General features: G+C 41.5%; 1 protein-coding gene across 11 annotated transcripts in view; it reads left to right on the top strand.

Moving 5' to 3' along the window:
- Positions 1-12,233, top strand: part of MAP3K4 (mitogen-activated protein kinase kinase kinase 4) — a 70,243-nt gene extending 58,010 nt beyond the window's left edge. For all 11 annotated transcript variants that reach the window (XM_083434023.1, XM_083434030.1, XM_083434032.1 and 8 more), the window contains 9 exons: positions 672-752; positions 1,798-1,989; positions 2,575-2,645; positions 2,738-2,854; positions 4,131-4,290; positions 6,365-6,487; positions 7,699-7,805; positions 9,768-9,947; positions 11,669-12,233. In XM_083434023.1, the coding sequence (XP_083290149.1) occupies positions 672-752; positions 1,798-1,989; positions 2,575-2,645; positions 2,738-2,854; positions 4,131-4,290; positions 6,365-6,487; positions 7,699-7,805; positions 9,768-9,947; positions 11,669-11,689 (1,052 nt within the window). In that variant the 3' untranslated portion in view covers positions 11,690-12,233. The remainder of the gene's footprint in view (positions 1-671; positions 753-1,797; positions 1,990-2,574; positions 2,646-2,737; positions 2,855-4,130; positions 4,291-6,364; positions 6,488-7,698; positions 7,806-9,767; positions 9,948-11,668) is intronic.
- Positions 12,234-13,229: the final 996 nt, after the last annotated feature.

Below are 13,229 nucleotides of genomic sequence, written 5' to 3'. Positions count from 1 at the left end.
AGACCTAACTTTTTGCTTATTAACCCTTCCAAATCTACAATTCTGTGATTCTAATGGGAACCTAGAACATTTCAAGTTTTGACACTCTTTTCAGTTTATTTCAGACAGTAATTTTGGTTTTCACTTTTTAGTTATTCTACATTTAATCATATTCCTATGCACAGTTGTTTTTATGTGTATAACCTTCAATTTCTATAGAATGAATGCTTTATAGCATTGTCTCATCAGTCCCACCACCCTTATCCCATTCATCTTAAATTCATGGAGCCAAGAGGTTCCTTCTGTGAGTAGAAAGGCATTTCCACTTGAGGTGGGGAGGCATCAGTAGTCTATGGTGCCATGTAACACTATTTCTGATAGCTTTCTGACCCAAAGGAGCATTGCCTCTGTGGAGGGCTACCCGTTTTTATGGCACCGGCCCCTTCCTCCTCCACCAAAACAAGTGGTGCTTGTTTCTACCCTTGCAACTAAATCGTCTCTAAAGAGTATGCAATCGATCTCCGTGTTTATGTAAATAGCTTATACTACTGTGGGGCCCTAATAATAGTTTGAACCATCTTCATATTCTAACATCAACAGGAACCAGTGCTAAGCAGTGGGTAAAAACAAATAAATCAGTTTTCTGCTCTATATCAGTGCCATCAGTTTCTTAAAGCATTTTGTTTTCACAGAGCCTACTTATCCAAAAGGAGACTCTAGTGGATCAGCCCGAAGAAGTTGGGAGCTTCGGACTCTTATCAGTCAGACCAAAGGTAAAGATAAGAGTTGGCTACTTAGCTGTGTTCTGATTTGCCATGAATGCTAGGTATGATTTTTAGGAGTGCCCTCAATGCCAGTTGGTTTTGCTGTAAGCTCTCACCAAACTATATCTTCCTAGTAAATAGACTTGTATTTCTGTTAGTACATCGCTTGTAGGGTTGCAAGAAGTTTTGAAAGGAGAACTATATGAATTATTGCAAAAAAGGGCTAAGAAGGAGTTTATTTAAGATTTGGATTTTATAGCAATAACTATTAAAATAAAATGCAATGTCAGAAAGAAAGTTAGAAAACCATTAGTCGAGGTTGATGGAAGTCCTAGGCTGTGATAGACAAAGGTTTGTTATGTTGCATAAGATGGGGTGTTACATTTGGAAAACGTGCAAAAACCAATAAAATTGTATGTGTGTATGTATGTATTTCTGTTAGTATACACAAATGTGCATATTGGTGTAAAACTTAAACTTGACAGCCATTGACAGCTCTTAATTCTGGTGGAGGATTCAGAAAGTTATGGCATTTACTGAATCATTTCAAGAACCACCAAACTAAACCAAAGATGTAAATGCCTTTTCACATGAAACCGAGGTGGTACAGTGGCTGCACCATAACCCCTCAGTCATGCATAGCAAAGGGTCAGCGGGAGATGACAATAGAGGCTTGTTCCTGTCTATTCTCATTTATGGCCTAAATTTAAAGTGTACAATGAGTACTTATGAGTTTTATCAGCATTGCAGCTTACCATATCTTAAACTCATATAGTAATGGTTCTTTATAGTCTGCTTGCTTTTTTTGTCTTAAAGTCATTCTCTAAATGCTGCTGAGGTTGATAAGTTTGGCTGATACCAGACAGTCATGGATGTATGGTGCTGTCTTGTGTTAGCCCTCTACTGACTGTCTGATTTGCAGCAACTCATTGAGATTTCAGGCAGAGATCTGACAGCTCTACAGCCTGCTTTCCTTTTAACTGGAGATCCCAGGGATTGAAATTGCAGTAACAGGACTTGTTCAAGATTTCCCCCTTTCTTCCTTAATTCCTAGACACTGCTTCCAGGCAGGGACCCATGGAGGCAGTTCAGAAATCTGTCCAGCTGTTTGAAGAAAAGAGGTACCGAGAAATGAGGCAGAAAAATATTATTGGCCAAGTTTGCAACACTCCCAAATCTTACGATAACGTCATGCATGTAGGCTTGAGAAAGGTGACTTTTAAGTGGCAGAGAGGAAACAAAATCGGTAAGTTTCTGGTAAGCTGCTTTTCAGTAAACTGTATTGCTAATTGTAGTTTATTTTACAATACATGACACCCAAGCAGCATATTAAATGCACTGTTGTTGAAGATAGCATCTGCTGAGTATAAGTCAGTGCAGTAGTATATGGATAAGCACTTGGGCTGATTGCCCTTTTCCCCGCCCCAAACGCATGATCATCTTTGTGAAGGAGGATATATATGCGTGCATCACCTGGTCTTCCATTTCTGCGTAATCACAGTCTTGTTGTAGTTTATGGATGGAATCAGTTGAAAATTTTACTCGTGTACTCAGTGATGTGTGTACAAATTTGCATTTGTTACAAAGGAGGTTCTTCTGAAATGATCTAGAGGGGACTTTGCACAAGCAGCTTTCTCTGTATAGAAGTTCTAGCAATTTAAACACTACTTGCCTAAAGCCTCAGTTTCAATTAATACCATTAGAGGATGAACTCAGAAAAGTTACATTGAGGATCCATACACATATTTACAGGAGTCATTGTTCATACTGGCAGAATCGTGAGCAATATGTTCAGGCTGCTTACACTGTTATTATTCTTACAATTCTGCAGGAGAAGGTCAATATGGGAAAGTGTATACCTGCATCAGTGTTGACACTGGTGAACTGATGGCCATGAAAGAAGTAAGTACTAGACTAATAAAACACACTGAATTTTTCTATTTTCTGCTTTGTATTAGCAGCAATGTTAATTTTAAAAATCACTGTTTTTGCAGATAAGATTTCAACCAAATGATCACAAAACAATCAAAGAAACAGCAGATGAATTGAAAATTTTTGAAGGCATTAAGCACCCTAACCTGGTTCGGTACTTTGGTGTTGAACTCCACAGGGTAAGCAAACCTCAGTTGCTGACACACGCAAATAAGTTAGGTCCGCAAAATTTAATCAGTTTAATTTGTAGGAACACACAGAACCTTTGGGCCCCCTTTTACTTGCGACATTAATATTATCAAGTTGCATTTCATCACATCTGTACATGGTCAGTGGAAACAGTGGATGTGTGATATATTTCAGAACCATAATTGGGGATGTTTTCAGCTAAGTCTAGTCAGAGTAAACTCAGGGATATCCATGTTCCTAAGTGAATCATGTCCATTAACTTCAGTGGGTCTACTCTGAGCCGAATAACACCCTTCCTGTTTAAGAATCAAAACTGGGTATGATGTGGAAGCGTCATACTCCAGCTTCTCAGTATCTTTTTATGTGCTTAAAAGGAGTAGCTGGAGTGGGTTCAGTTTGGGATTGAGGTTGAGCAGAGACGGCCCTAACTGAAATCCCTCCTCTCTGAAGCTGCTGGAGGTGGGGATACAGGTACAGTGTGGGTACCCACAGCAAACAGCAGCATGAAGTGGGTGGCAGTTTAGATTTGGAACAGACTTGTTCTGCAGTCTGCTTCAGAGGGTAGGACTAGAAGTTTGTTGGCATCTGTCTGTCTCGAGAGACAATGGAGTGCAGTCAAACCACTGCATTAGCAGTACCAAAGGGACCTCCACACCAACCAGGTACAAGCCTGGTGTGGAAATTGCAAGGAAGCAGATTTTGGTTAAACCTTAGCAGAAACTTATTTTAAGAGAGATTAAGCAATAGAACAGAGTGTTTTGGGGAGGTGGTTTTCCAAACCAGCAGAAGTATTTTAGTGGAGCCTGGAACGGCATCTATCAGGGATGCTTTTGTTGCAAGATTCCTGCATTAGGCAGCAGGTGAACTCGATAATCTACAAAGTCTGTTCCTACTGTGAAATGGATATCGCACCATGTCTACATTGGCTCTGCATATTTTACGTTGCAGCATAGAGAGTCTTATGGATGTTGTATGAGATAAAAGCATCACGCTTGCATTAGGTATGGTGGCCCAAACTTCTTTTGTCTGGTATGCTTAGCAACCATCTTCATAGCCCACCACAGCAGACAGTTGCCATTTCCCCCCTTACCAGCTGTTGCCTGTATAGAACACATCCGGGACAAGGTACTGTGCTGTGCACCTACCATTCCAGGCAAAAACACATGGCATTCGTCGCTTACAGAAGCATGCATATTTGAAAGACTCTTACTCTGCATACAGAAGATGCAATGAGACCAGATTCCTTTCTTTGTTCCCCAACTATAGGAAGAAATGTACATCTTCATGGAATACTGTGATGAGGGAACTCTAGAGGAAGTGTCAAGGCTGGGCCTCCAGGAGCATGTCATTAGGCTTTACACTAAGCAGATCACAACGGCCATCAATGTGCTGCACGAACATGGCATAGTGCACCGGGACATCAAAGGTAAGCAGCACTTCTGAATTCTTTCATTTCCCTTTTTGCTCTGGGCTGATCTGCAGGTTTGCATTTAAAAAACAAACTTTGGGAATATAACAAAACTTGGGAATATAAAGCTACGCAAACCCCATGTTAATGAGATTGCCCCACCTTTCTTTATTTCCTTTCCCTCATTTCAGGGGGTTGGACAAAATGAATCTTGGGATCCCTTCCAGCGCTACAATTCTATGATTCTATTATTTAATGCATATTCTGCTTTTCCTCTCAGAGGGGCCTGGGATAGCAAACACACCTGCAATTCTTTAAAAAAATTTTTTTTAAAGCATTCTCAAACAGTTCAAACATTCTACAATCACTTACAGTTTAAAGCATTATAACATAATGTGTCACCCTTTCCCTTCTGGAATAGTGCGTCCAGAACCTTATTTTCTGGGGCCAGAATGTATTACTGGTGGTGGTTTCTGCAGTTGGTAGCCACCACCACGAGTTGTTGAAATCTGCTCTGGAGGGTTAGAGGTGGCCCAGGAGAATATTGGAGGGTGGCTAGTTGAGGGGAGAGATCTGTGAAAAAATGCTACTCCGGGGGAATCCTCCACTGGATCCTAGTGGATCCCATTCCTGGGGGTTAGGCAAGCTCCAAGACACTAATTCCCAACTGTGCATAAGCATACATAAAAGAAAAGTATATGAAGAAATCAGTATCTCTTCAGATTTTAGGAGGTTGGGCACTGAAAAAAGAATATAACCAACAGGCAGCTGTTCTTGGCTACATAGCTTTGATTAGCCATTACATTTCATCATTTGGAATCCAAGTTACCATTAGGGCCAGAGTTTTAACACTGCCAATCATAAACTAAGGATTGGAATGAAATTCCTTTATCAGGTCAGTGTTATCCCATGAAAGTGTTTCCCAAATGGCTTGCTTTGTGTGTGCCAAAAGATGATATGAGTCATAGGTCCGACAAGCTGCTTGGCCTCTAGTTGTGGAGTTTGGGCAGAGGCTTGAAAATAGGCACGTGCTTGGGTAAGAGTTGCTGAGACAGCCCACTGTGCATCCATTTGCAGTGTGAGGAGCTGCTTCTTGACTCTAAGCACAGCATCCTGGCCTGCACCTCTTCTCCTTCCTAGAAGAATTGAGGGAACAGTCCTACATATTGCCTCTACAGGGGAGCTCTTGTGCTCTCATCTTTATTTGGAAGGATGTGCCCTGACTATTGGACCGACCCCCACTTTCCTATACATGTCTCCATTGTAGAAGGAGAAAAAGAAATTGGGAGCTAGCCCAGGCAGTCGGAGAAAGCTGCCTGAATGCTTCCTGTCCGGCTGTCTGGTAGGGATGAGGGAGAAAAACTACAGGGCCACGTTCAGTTCTCATAGCAACGCTAGTTAGACTGCTTGGGGGCTGAGGTTCTTTCTCCATCTCAGCTAAAGGCTTTAAGGGTGATGGAAAAAGAGATTTGATGCTATGTGGCGTTTTGTGGGGTAGAGAAACTGCAGCCCTAATGGCAGCTTCTCTCTCTTGTTCCTCCCTTAGAAAAATGGTGCTGAGTGGGGGGAGGTGCAATAACAGATCCCTCCCTGTTTGGGGAGTCGATGTGTGCTGGGTTATGGAAAAAGGCTTTGGCAAATGAATCAAAGAAGTGGGTATCTCCCAGCTCCTGGTTATGTGAAAGACTCTTTTTCTGTTTCCACAAGTTGTAAGTAGATACAGTGGTACCTCGGGTTACATACACTTCAGGTTACATGCGCTTCAGGTTACAGACTCTGCTAACCCAGAAATAGTACCCCAGTTTAAGAACTTTGCTCCAGGATGAGAACAGAAATCATGCTCTGGAGGCACAGCGGCACCAGGAGGCCCCATTAGCTAAAGTGGTCAAGAATAGTTTCAGGTTAAGAACGGACCTCCGGAATGAATTAAGTACTTAACCCGAGGTACCACTGTATCTATGCCTGGTTGTCTAGCAAGACCTCCAGACCAGTAATTAGGGTGATCACTCTATAATAAACTGTCTCCTTTGGGTTTAAAATCCTGTCTAATTTTTTATTTAAGAATCAATCACTCTTCCCCCCTCCCTTTCAGGAGCAAACATATTTCTTACTTCATCGGGGCTGATTAAGCTGGGAGACTTTGGCTGCTCAGTAAAATTAAAGAATAATACACAGACGATGCCTGGCGAAGTGAATAGTACTTTGGGGACTGCAGGTAATAGAGAACATGCAAAGGAAGTTTCCTTGTGTGTACTGACTAAAACCAATGAAATGTGTTATTGTAGACAATTGCTCTGATGCATTGTTTTGCTATGGGCACGTGAGCTCTGATGTTCACATTGATAGGTGCCTAGCCTTACCCATGCTGGCTTACCCATTCATTTCAACTGGCACACATTCCCTTGTGTATGGGAACAAACCTCTTGACTTGAGGCCCTGAGGAATCACTGCCAGTCAGTATAGGCAACTCCGAGTCTGACTTGTCATGCTTCAAAGTTAGCATTTACAAAAAGGATCAGATGTGCTTTACATTATTAAAATGCAAAAACAAATCACTGGTGTGGGTGTGTCTGATTTCATGCCCCTTCCAGCCCCCTCACCCATCCCATACCCTGGGATGATAATACCAATTTGTTAGTCATGAAAACAGAGAGTGTGTGATGCACTTTGGACATTTAATTTTTAAAAGATCTATTCCTAAAAATGAATTCTATTCCTAAAACTTTCTAGACATTCTAGACAGCACTAGTTGTATTTCAAAAATCTTTAAATAATTTGCAGAATGACTTTACCTTGGGAGCTCATTTCGCACTTGCTCTGCAACAGAAGACTAATGAAACGTTTATTCCTCTCTAGTCAGAGGAACACAGGGAACAAATTATATGTGAAACATTATTTGTTTTTGAAAAAGATGAATGGTATTGGCTAAAGCATTTTATATCAACGGCTGCACAAGTAAATAATTTGGTTATGTCTATCAGTTTTAAACTACAAATCTGGTTTTGTAGGCATCGGTTTAAAGTTGACATAAAGTCTTATTGTCGGCTGCTTAGTGTAAGAGAATTTTAAAGATGTGGATTTCTGGCTCTGTAGCAGTCCAGCATAACCACAGTTTTGCAATTTTCCATTGCTTGGGGCAAGTACAAAACTGGGATGTGTAACTCTTTAGATTAGCAGAAAATATCTGGAGGTGATTCGTATTAAACATGTGAAAATATTTTTAAAGTATTGACTACGTGCATTTAACACATTGTAACAGAGAGCTGATGATCAAATAAGCAATTTGTGCTTGCCAGCAAGACAAAACTTATGGGTAACTTACTATTCTGTTGGACATGATTTGGTTTCTCAGATGAATCCCATTTGTAGAAGACTCTTCTTCCTTTTGTTATATAATCTGATGTGATTATCTGTGTTGTTTCAAAGCATACATGGCTCCTGAAGTGATCACTAGAGCTAAAGGAGAAGGCCATGGGCGTGCAGCAGATATCTGGAGTCTAGGCTGTGTTGTGATTGAAATGGTCACTGGGAAGGTAAGCGTTATTGTGCAAGATTAAGCCAACCTCAAATACTCATGAAGCTGTATGGTAGTCTAACAGACATATGGACAACCTGTGACCCATATGTGTGAAATAGTGTTTCTGTATGCATGGGGGCCTGGGGGCAAAAGATGCCCAACTTTGTCTAAAAAAACCCGTGGCTGAAATTGAGAAAATTGTTGAGGAATTGTACTTGGGGTTGTTGTGTTGTGTGTGTGTGTGTTGCTATTAAAGGTCATATAGGACAAGGACTCATTTTGGATAATAAAATAAAAGCTCTGTTTTATTTGCTCAGTGTGCTCTCCTCATACAAAGGCCTGCTTTGGATGTGGATACTTTGGGTTAATAAACTGCGATGTGAATAAGCTTTGTGGCCAGCTGTATTGACTCTTCTTAGCACATCACAATAAGCCAGGGTGTCTGCAGTTGATCATAGCTTCCCATTACATCCAAAGCACCAAATAGAACATGCCAGCGTAAGGCTGTTGCATATCTCAGCTTGTTATCCAATGCCATCCGTGAAATTTCTCATAATGGAGAGAACATAATCAAGTCTGCTCCATATATTTGTCTTCATTCTCCTTTCAGTAAAATACCTGTATGTTAACTGTGTGTGACTGGAAGCACAAATATTTGACTGTCCCCACATACATAGATCAGGTGGTAGTATCAACGCGGATTTAATTCCTGTGTAGAAACTAATAATTTATGAAGGAGCTTTGTTTTGGGGGGCAGGCTGGACAGGATACTAGACTGTTAAATTTCCCCCCAGTTTGGAATGTAGCCACTGCATTTATGTTGTGTATTAGTGAAACATCCACTATGCTGTGCTCTGCAGGAAAGTCCAAATATAGAAGCACTCAAAATAATTGAACTAATACTGAAGCCCCGTTTTGTATTCAGCATGTGCATTAAGCCATCCCTGAGTTGTAGGGAAATGTTTTGGGGACAGAATGTTTTCTTTGCTGCCATTACCAGAGCCAAGAAATACAGAAAACTCTCGGTTCTGAGCATCTGATAACTGCAGTATAGAAAGCAGAACCTCTTCCCCATCTGCTGAGTATAATTTATTGGGGCTTTTACTGCTGTGTAATTGTATCCCAACAATTTTCACTTACTGCTGGAACACATGTTTTTCAGAATGCCCCGGTCTCTAATGTATTTGAAAGATAATAATAGGTTGTAATCCACTACGGTTCTGTCATTTCAGAATGGCCATTCATTCTGAGTGTTATTCTGTATCCTATTTCATTTTGGGCTTTGTTTCCCCATTTTTGATAATGTAGACCTGTAATCAAGTGTGTGTGTGTGTGTGTGTGTGTGTGTGTGTAGGATTTATGCAAAGAGCTGTATCATATTATACCCATATTATATATATGGATAGAGGTCCATATAGTTGTTATGTAATGCTCCTTGATGTGCAGGTTGAGTGTTAATGTATTTAATGGAACAGGGAAGTAGCTAATTTTCTATATACTGAGTGGCGGAGCATCATACTTCGGCACTGGGGTGGGGGGGGGGCGGAGAGCAGGTGGGGCACACTGCCTGCAGGGGCATGGTGCCCAGTGTGGGCAACTGGGGGGCAGCCGTGATGGCACCCTACCGGGACCGTGCTGCCGGGGATGGGGCACTCCCCCCCCCACTCCCCTTCCTCCGCCAGTGTATACTGATAGAATTTTTCTCCATAAGACTGTGCACTTGTTTAAAATCCTAAGAGGAGCCCTTCTGGATCAGACCAAAGGCCCATCTAGTCTGGCACCCTGTTCTCACCGTGGCCAACCAGATGCTATTGGGAAGCATACAAGCAGGACCTGAGTGCAGTCCAAATTGAAACTTGCACAGTATGCTATTCAAGGGTTTTATGGTGCTCATGGAGAAGCGCAGCAGCAAGCCTATGTTAAATCAATTCATTTGCAAGCTTACCCTTTCAGCACTGATACACCTCCTTCGTTGCAGAGGCCCTGGCATGAATTTGAGCACAACTTCCAGATAATGTATAGAGTAGGGATGGGCCATAAGCCTCCCATCCCAGAAAAGATAAGCCCAGAAGGAAAGGACTTCCTTTCTCACTGCCTGGAAAGTGAGCCAAAGATGAGATGGACAGCTAGCCAGCTCCTCGACCATTCATTTGTCAAGGTTAGTTTAACTTGTTTTGTTCTAATTTCCATCAAGAATAGGATTGGGATGTTAGAGAACTGAATCTCTCTTCAGGTTACAATTGCACTGGCCAGGAGCACAAGGCAGTTGCTGGATCTGATACTCTGAAGCAGGGAGTCTGCTATATCCTTGTGTCTCCACACAGTTAAAACCCCTAAAATGGCCAGGGTCCTAGATCATGTGGAGAGGCTATGCACATGGAATTGCAGGTTTCGTGTTTCAGAACTTCAGCACCAACACATGGACAGCAGTTTGCATGTGGGCCTTCAAGCATGCCATCTAGAGAGCAGCGCCGTAAAACATTGCCATCTCCTTCACGTGACTGTAATCACATGAGAGCTTGAAAAACTACAGCAGAGTCTTTCCTCCTTCCTTTAAGCCCTACTTAGACATGTGATAATATCATGTGATATTTGCTGGCTTCACCCATTCTGTCACATCTCACTTGCTCAGCCCACTACCCTCCTTCTGCTGGAGGACAAATGCTCTCCTCATGTAGGATCCCTGGCCAGTGCAAGTACAGAAGGTTTTCTACCTGGAGGCCTTTTCCTATGTGTGGAGGGGTGGGGAGCCAGGATGTCCCCACGTTCCTCTCTCACAATTCTACTGAGGGTTTAGTGCCTTTAAAAGACTACAGATAGCCAACCGGAGAGGAGAAGGAAGAGACATGGAGTGCTTACTAAAACAATTTTTAGTTTTAAAAGAACAAATTATTATTAATGGATTTTCCTATCCATCCTTGACCATGAGGTCCCAGAGTGAGTTGTGATGGTTTAAATATATAATACTGAAATCACTTAAAATGTATCTTGTTAAATCCCCCACGGGAGTGAGTATTCACACCAGTATACGTCTGGAAAGGCAACCCTATGCAACCCTATGCATTTCCTCCCACAATGGGGGAAAGTACTGGAAGAGGAGCAGTGTGTGCCCTTTCAGAGCTAGCTGCCTTTTCTCTGGGTGTTAATGGCAGCCTAGTCTGTTTTAGGTTATAGCGCATTTCTGGTGATTTTTTTTATCCACTATGATTGAGTTCAATGAAACATTATTGCAAACATTTAATTAACATGCTTAATTCTTGGTAAAATACTATTACTATTACTTTTATTATTATTATTATTATTATTATTATTATTATTATTATTATTATTCTATTATGAGCTGGGAAAGCCTGATACCATTAGCAAACATCTTTGGTGTTGGGCACTCCATTCAGAAATGAAAATGGAATGTTTTCATGGAATCAAAGAATTTTAAGAGTTCAAAGGGACCACGGGTGTCATCGAGTCCATCCCCCTGCAATGCAGGAATCCTGCCTACAGCGATCCCTGACTGGGCTCAAACCGCAACCTTCTGGTTAACATCCGATGTCCTGACCCCTTGTGTCGCTGGTAACCACCATTTTGCCTATTGATCTTCAGCGGGAGAGGTCTCATGATCAATGTGAATGATCATGTGTGTATCTGAAGAAGTGTGCATGCACACAAAAGTTCATACCAATAATAAACTTAGTTGGTCTCTAAGGTGCTACTGGAAGGATTTTTTTTATTTTGTTTTGACTACGGCAGACCAACACGGCTACCTACCTGTAAATGAATGAGCAGCGCTGTCTTTACAGAGAGTTGCAGAGCCCTCATTGAACCTGTGCACAGTAGATTTGATTATTTTTGTTTTCTCCCGGTCACTATAACCCATCCCAGGTGTGTACAGATGAAGAATGAAGTTATGCACAATGCGTGGCCTCCTGTTCTCTGGTGAAGTATCTCTTAATCACTACTGTATGTAATATTTACATAAAGACTATGCTGAGACCCAGGATACAGTTCAAAAGTTTCCGTGACTGAAGACTGCACAGGTGACCAGCGTCACTTCTACTGCTGCTCTCATTCATTTTCCTTTGGTGGGCGTTGCTCCCGGGACGATGCCCACGAGTTCAAAGAAGCTGCATGTTTCCGTGAAAGTGCCATTACTACTGTATAATGGACCATGACCTTATTTTTGTTCCTTCGCCTCCATTTCTCATATGACTGAGAACTGTAAAGTTAATATGTAGTATTTTTGAACTTTCTAGGTTCGAAAAAAAGCAAAGGTTAGTGTTATATCAGGTATTCTGGACCTTGTTTTTACTCTCCTGTTTGTTGAGTGCACTGACTGTGAACTTCTACCTTTTTTTGTTGTTTTTTTATTGGCCAGCTTGATTTGTTATGCAAAGGCTGTTTGATGAAATCTAAAGGCCTTTCCTCAATAAATTGTTTATTTTAGGAAGTCTTTTTCTTTATTTCATTGTTCGAAGCTGTTATGTGTTAATTCTGATAGCGCTTTCAAGGGCTGTAATTTTACAGTACTTCTGCAACATTTTAATGTTCTAGTTTAGCTCATTGATCTTAAACCATCACCAAAACCATTGCAATTTATGTCTACTGATAAGGTAAGTAGCAGCTTCAGGATTTGTTCACAACTGTGACTTGACCTGCTCTTTAGTCCTTTGCCCAGTCTGAAGTTTGAAGTAACTGGCGCTTACTTATCGATCCTAAAACACATTTCATGTGCAGGTATAATTCTGGTGGCATTTTAAGACCCGTACCCTTTAATAGCCAAGTTCTTTTGATAATTCTACAACATTCAACTTTCAGGTCTTTTGTTATTCATTACAGAAGTGAATCTTGAAAGGCTGCTTTTGTGATTTTCTTATGTGTCTTCCCTGTCCCACTCTGATGTCTCCCTCTCTGATGCTAGTTACTAAGCATTTCTGCTGTATTTGCCTTTATAACTTTTGTTTTGTTTCAGAAAAGATCCTTTTTAGGTATAAAAAAGTAAAACTGCTTAGGATGACATGACAAGACCAAATCTAATCCCTTGGTGGTGGTGTTCATCATGTGCAAATAGCAAGAATAGACTGTACAGTCATACCTTGGTTTGCAAATGCCTTGAGAGTCAAATATTTTGGCTCCCAAACGCCGCAAACCCAGAAGTGAGTGTTTCGGTTTGCAAACAGTCTTTGGAACCGGAATGTCTGATGTGGCTTCCCTGGCTTCTGACTGGCTGCAGGAGCTTCCTGTAGCCAATTGGAAGCCGCGCCTTGGTTTCCGAACGTTTTGGAAGTCGAACAGACTTCTGGAAAGGATTCTGTTCAACTTCTGAGGTACCTCTGTACCACTGTAATCATAATATAATGAAGTCTTCAGATGAGCAGGCCATCATACGATTGTGTTCATTGTGTGGGTCACAAACTGGGCTGTATGAATCAGCCCAAGTGTTTGA

This window comes from Podarcis tiliguerta (assembly GCF_965153285.1).
Source record: "Podarcis tiliguerta genome assembly, chromosome: 3".
NCBI classification, from domain to species: domain Eukaryota; kingdom Metazoa; phylum Chordata; class Lepidosauria; order Squamata; family Lacertidae; genus Podarcis; species Podarcis tiliguerta.
Note: the sequence above shows the minus strand (reverse complement) of the source record. Positions and strands in the feature narration are given on the sequence as shown.